Here is a 6,000-nt window from a genome sequence, read left to right on the forward strand (position 1 = left end):
CCAAGCCATACAATCCAGGTGAGCCTTTCAAGCCCCCAGCCTTCAGCTGGGACCCAAGCCCAGAGCCAGCCCCTCGCCAAGCAGACAAGGAGCAGCTGTGAGCAGGGGGGTTTGCTTACCCCAAGCCAGTCCCACCCCAGAGGGTGATCAGCTCCCTGAGAAAGGTTTTCCTCCCAGAGAGCTTTGATCACCTCCCACACACCTTGCAAAGGGTCCCAAATGCATCCAGCTGTGGCAGCTACTGCAGAAGAGCTCACTGCCACCGCCGGTACACCAGCCGGAGGCCCGTCCCTGCAGACGGATGCAGCAGAGGAAAAGCTATTGACCTGAATATTTTAGAAGGATCAAGGCCGCTGCCTTCAGCAAAAGATGACAGGCTCTTGCATTTGCCGAGACAAAAAAAAAAAAAAGGGTGGAAAAAAAACCCCAAAACCCAGCCCCATCTTTCTGCTTGCTCTCCTATTGGGATCAGCTGTGCATTTACCACCAGAGAGCATGGCCCACTGCATCCCTCCTCATGCTCATTCTCCTTTTATTGCAAAAATCTGCTTCTCAAACACGCCTGTCAACAGTCTGTGCGAATCCCCACGTTAATCATTATTCTGCTAATAGCACTGCCAGGTCATTCGGCTATTAAACATGCTGAGTGGACTAGCAAAAATATCTCCCAGCCTGTACAAAAGAACATTATAATGTAGTTTATCTTATCCCCTTGTCAGTATAATATGCAGCACTACCTGTTCAATGGCCTCATCATTTTAAATTACAGTTTTCTGCAACATTAACAATACTCATTACCAGCACCACCACCAGAAGATCTCTATTTTAAGAATCCTTCTGATGTCGAAGGCTTCACCCTGCCCTTCCTTAAACGCTCGGCCCTCTGCACCGACACAGGGACACTTGGGTACCACGGCAATGAGCACGGTGCACAATGACAGATAACATGTCGCAAAGAAGGCAGGAGTGAGCCCGAAGTGTGCTTACTCGATGCACCAGGCCGTGCATTTTAATCAGAATTCAGTGCTTTGTTCCTGGCCCAGCCGCCAGCACGTCAAGCAGATGCACTGCTGCGGTGGAGCTCGACTGTGTGGCCAAGATAAACTCTAGCGTGGCAAAACCAGAAGCGCCTGCTACCTCCTATGTTACCTTTCAGCCCAGCTCTACAAATCCAACCCCTTAAGCTAGCGGGCAGAGGCAAGCTGAAATGAATGACGATGTGCAGGGTTCTGCTTGTGCCAAGCCGTGCTCAGCCATCAACGGCACGTTCTCGTCCTGCAAATCCACTTTCCTCCCTTGTGACAGAAGTAGGGAAGCCAAAGCAAAGGACGGGGCGAACCAGCAGTCAAAGGTCCACCTTTTATATATGCATTTGCTTGCTGTTCATAAAACCCAGCCTCCTGGAACATTTCAGTGACTCAAACTTGGAGATAAGCGGCCCAAGCGAACATTTCCTTTCCCCGCTGCTGGGAACAAATCCTCCCCTCCACCAGATTTTGAGTCACTACCTGCTCCCAGCATTTCACACAGCCATCCCTCACCCCTTCAAACACGTAGGCACAAGAGCAACGTCTCCTCCATCCAGACTCATCTACAAACCCGCAGCAACGTGACACTTCTTTTCTCATAAATGAAATTTTGCAGGGCTTGGGGAATTACTCCTCCCTGCCATGTTTTGTGCTCAGGCAGCAAATTTACTATCGATTTCTGATTCAGACCCCATGGAATGATTCACGGTTCTTGCCCTATCTGCTGAATTTATGACCTTTCACAATTATTCTAAGTGCTAAAAGAGCTTAGTTTAGAATAAGATCTATTCCTTGGCAAATTAAGCTCCTATTCTTGTCTCGCTTACAAACCAACACATCTCTCGTCACGTACAGGAAAGCGCCACAGCAGGTCTCACCCCTGAGAGGGGGCAGAGGCCCAAGCGGCAGGAGCACCGTGCTGCCCGCAGGCAGGCAGCGGGAAGCCCCCCTGCAATCTCGGGGGTCCTGCTGGAGCAGCCACCACTGGGGAGGGGGACCTGGCTGGGCAGGGGGACAGGGCTTTGCACTCCCAGCCCACCATCGGTCGGGGTTTCAGGTCCCCTTGTCTCCGGTTACCCCGAAACGCCAGCAGCGCTCTCTGCTCGCAGACCAGGCACCGCCGGTGCGTCTCGGGGAGGGAGGGAATATACGTTTCCTCCTAAAGCGAAAACAAAACCCTGACTGTGTCTGGTGCGCATTGCTATTAAAAAGCCACAAACACAGGAAAAAAACCTAAGCATGTGTGGATACAGCTTTAAAAAGAAATGGTGCCTGAATTCAAATAAACTTCCTAACGCAGATGCAAAAAAAAAAAAAAAAAAAAAAAAAATCTGATTTTCAGGGGGTGGGGGAGGAGCGGGCCCCCGTCCCCCCTCCCCCAATGATACTGCTTTCCTGGATTAACTCCACCAGCTTCAGCAACATCTCTCCCAAGGCACCTTCCACCTAAGAGGGGAAACAAGAGCTCCAGGTCTGTTTTTAAGCTGGATGGTCCCCCCCCCTCCAATCTCATCTATACTGTGTATTGCTGAGCAATCATTTACACCATTAATCAACCAGAAACTCAACAGGAAGAAAGTAGGGCAAGTGAATAAAGATAGACACTTTTTTTATGCACTGAAGCAAATAATATTTCTAAAAATACACTTGTGCCAAGCCTTCAGCGGATTCTGCTTAATTTTATTTATTCATCTATGCCAGCAGGTTGAGAGAAGCAGCCTCGCTGTTGCCTCCCAAATAAACGCTGCTTCTCTAAATGACTCCCCATGCTCTATACCAACTAGCTGTTCTTACGACCAAAAGGATGATGAAGAAAGGGGGGAAAGGAAGAAAGTTACGGGAAAAATAGACCGGGGGGGACATCAGGCCACAGCCCACGCAGAGGCTGGCACGTTTGACGAGCCCGACATTTCAAGGGTACATGACGAGCTTCATTTTCAAGGGGGGGGGGGGGGGGGGGGGGGGGAAGGTGAGGAGGAGACGGAGCGAAGGGGCACGGCGGGAGATGGATGGAAAGGCTGCGGGGTCCGTGCCGGTGTGGAAAAGCCGGGTCCGGGGAGCAGCCCCGCTCCCGCATCCCGCGGATGTCCGGCTCCACGATCCCCGTCCGTCTGTCCGTGCCTGTCGCACGGCGTGCGAGCCGAGCGCGGGCACTGCCCAGCCCCGCCGCCAAGCGGGGGGGGCTCCAGGCTGCCCCCACCCAAGCGCCGGCTGCGGGGGACCGGCCCCGCGCCCCCCGGTGCCCCCCGGCCACAGCCGACGCCCGGCGGGGCCGGGCAGCCGCAGCCGCGCACCCACCCGTACGCACGGGCGTGCACACGCTGCTGTGTGCATACACACACCTGCGTACACGCGTCCGTACATGCGTGTGCGTACAGATCCGTGCACGCAGGCACACATGTATAGATACACATACACACATGCGTACACGCGGCTACATGCATGCGGATGCACACGCAGACGTTGCTAGCTCGGTATTTACATACGTGCAGCCGCACATACACACACATCCGCGCACACACACACACGCATGCAGGCACACAGCCCCCGCGCCCCCCCACGCCGGGGGACGGACGGACGGACGGATTGATGGATGGAGGGGCGCTCCCGCATCCCCCGCGGGCCCCGACCCGGCGGCGCGCCTCACCCGCAGCGCCGAGAGGTCGATCTCGTCCAGGCTCCGCGCCGGGGAGTCGCTCGCCATGTTTCCGCCGCCGGCCAGGCGGCCCCGCCGCCACCGAGCGGGCAGTGGCGGCCGCCGCGGCGCTGGCGCTATTTAACGCCTCTCCTCATGCGGGGCGCCGGGAAGGAGAAGCCGCCGCCGCCCCTGCCCCTCCGCCTGCAGCGCGGCTAGGGGCGGCCGCGGGCTGCCGGCAGGCAGGGCACGCCGCGGGCTGCGCCGGGATGGCGGCGGCGGCGGCGGCGCATCGCCTCTCGCCTCGCCTCGCCTCCCCTCGCCTCGCCGCCTCCCCGGCCGGGCGCGCCGCCGGAGCTGTCTGTCACGGCGCGGGGAGGGGGCGGCCGCGGCCGCGGCGCGGGGCGGGGGCGGCGCCGGGCCCCGCCGCCAGGGGGCGGGGGCGGGCAGGGGGCGGGCAGGGCCCCGCGGCCGCGCCCCGCGCCGCTCCCGCCCCGCGGGCCTCCCTCAGCGCTCCCTCGGGGCTCCCTCGGGGCGGGCGGGGGGCCCGGGGCCTGCCCCCGGCCTGCCGCCGGCCTGCCGCCTCCCCGGTGGGCTCCGCCGGCGCAGCGGCGGGGGTCCCCAGCCAGCCGGGGGGGACGGGGAGCGGCGGGGCTTGGGGCCGGGGAAGAGCCTCGGCGGGGCGTGCCGCTCGCCGGGGGCGTCGGGACCCTCCGGAGGGACGCGCTGATTCGGAGCGAGGCGCTGTGCGCCGAGGACAGCACCTGCGAGAGCCGTACTGCGTGTCCTGCAGGCTCCCAGCCCTGGTGCGCCTCATCGCAAAGCCCCGCAAAGGGGTTTATTTAGCGCGTGGACCCCCATGACAAATAGCGGGCAGAAAAATGCAGGCTACCTGGATCCCTACCCCAGGTACCGGAGCAGTGGTGCCTGTCAAGTCTGGCGGCAAAAGTTGCCGAATCTCAGGTGCTGAACCCAAATTCTTCCAGGCTGGAGCATTGGGAAGCGCTGGGGCCTGGTTGCGCTTGGTGCCAGGGGAGCGGCCGTCCGTCTGCTTTATGCACCTCGGGATGCTCGGGTTGAGAAATGGCCCCTCTCCAGCCGGATCCAGATGTCAGATCTGGTTTTGTGACCTGTTCCCTCTGCGCTCAGGAGCCATCCTAGCCCTATGGACTACTATGCCATTCCTGAGTAGGAATAAGAGAGTTATGCTGTCTTTGCAATTGGCCAAAACCCCTCCAAAGCCAGCAATAGCTAGGTAGATTCAGCTTTTACCGTTTCCCGTATTTCCCTTTTTCAGATGTGGTTTCTGCCAAACCAGGTGCCATATATAAATATATATGTATAAAAAAATCTGTTGCCTTTGAGAGAACCGTATGGAAGCTGTACTTACAACATCAACTTGTGTCAGGAGCTTACAATATGCAGATCTGGGAAGCGGAAACCCTACACATGAGTCAATTGGCAGGCGGATGGGATTTTCTTACGCTTTCTGCTTGGAGATGTGCTTCAAAAAAAAAAAAAAAAAAATTGTATTACAAACAATCGTGCAGTCGTGGGGAGGCTGCGTGCTGCAGCTGGTGCCGGAGGTGCAGCCTCTCCGGGGTGGGCTGGGAGGGACAGACGGACGAAAGGCCAGAAGGAGCTGCCGAAACCTCCCCAGAAGCAACAGGATCCACCAAGGCGGTTGCAGAAGTCGGGGCCGCCGGTGCCTCCACCCTCCGCTCGCTGGATAGCCCGCAGCGGAGGGACTGCATCAATGGCTTATTAGCGTTATTAGTCCTGATCGCAGCAGGGCTGATAGGGGACGGGAGCGGCAGTGCCGGCGTTTCGGCTTGCAGGGCTGCGAGGGCGCAGCAGAATGCAATTTTTTTTTTTTGTAATGAACTGCTGAAGTGGCAGGTAGCGGAAGTTGCCCGCCGTGGGTGAGGCACACAGGGCTGCACAGCGCCTGCAGCGACAGCAGCCTGCCTGGATTTATCCCCTTTTTCCAAGCCACAAATCATCACTCCTCGGTATCTTGCATAGTCATTAGTCCTCAAAATTTCATCAAAATGCTAAACTCCATAAAATAAACACCAGGGACCGTCTCATTACCTCTGAGCACCCCCCTGAATCTTTAGTGGTACTGGGGTGTTTTTTTAAACCAGATGTTGTCTGTGTCTGTTCAAACCTCGGTATTGCAACGTTTTGCTCATAGTTGTGAAGCTGGAAGCAAAACTGCCTGGAAACTAGTAACAAACCAATGCGAGACTTCCTCCCGCTTTCATTGTTCTCAGGGAGAGAAGGGAAGAACAAACAGGATGAGAGAGGACACTGGCTTGCTCTAGTGTGCTTTCA

At 57.3% G+C, this 6,000-nt stretch overlaps 1 protein-coding gene across 5 annotated transcripts in view; it reads right to left on the reverse strand.

Annotated features, from left to right (window-relative positions):
- TNIK (TRAF2 and NCK interacting kinase) overlaps positions 1-4,045 on the reverse strand; it is a 167,102-nt gene extending 163,057 nt beyond the window's left edge. For 4 of the 5 annotated variants that reach the window (XM_075506873.1, XM_075506875.1, XM_075506874.1 and 1 more), the window contains exon 1: positions 3,676-4,044. In XM_075506873.1, the coding sequence (XP_075362988.1) occupies positions 3,676-3,732 (57 nt within the window). In that variant the 5' untranslated portion in view covers positions 3,733-4,044. Of the gene's footprint in view, positions 1-3,675 lie in introns of all 5 variants that reach the window. The other variant, XR_012776405.1, reaches the window with a different exon arrangement.
- Positions 4,046-6,000: the final 1,955 nt, after the last annotated feature.

Source organism: Mycteria americana, chromosome 7, assembly GCF_035582795.1.
Source record: "Mycteria americana isolate JAX WOST 10 ecotype Jacksonville Zoo and Gardens chromosome 7, USCA_MyAme_1.0, whole genome shotgun sequence".
NCBI classification, from domain to species: Eukaryota; Metazoa; Chordata; class Aves; order Ciconiiformes; family Ciconiidae; genus Mycteria; species Mycteria americana.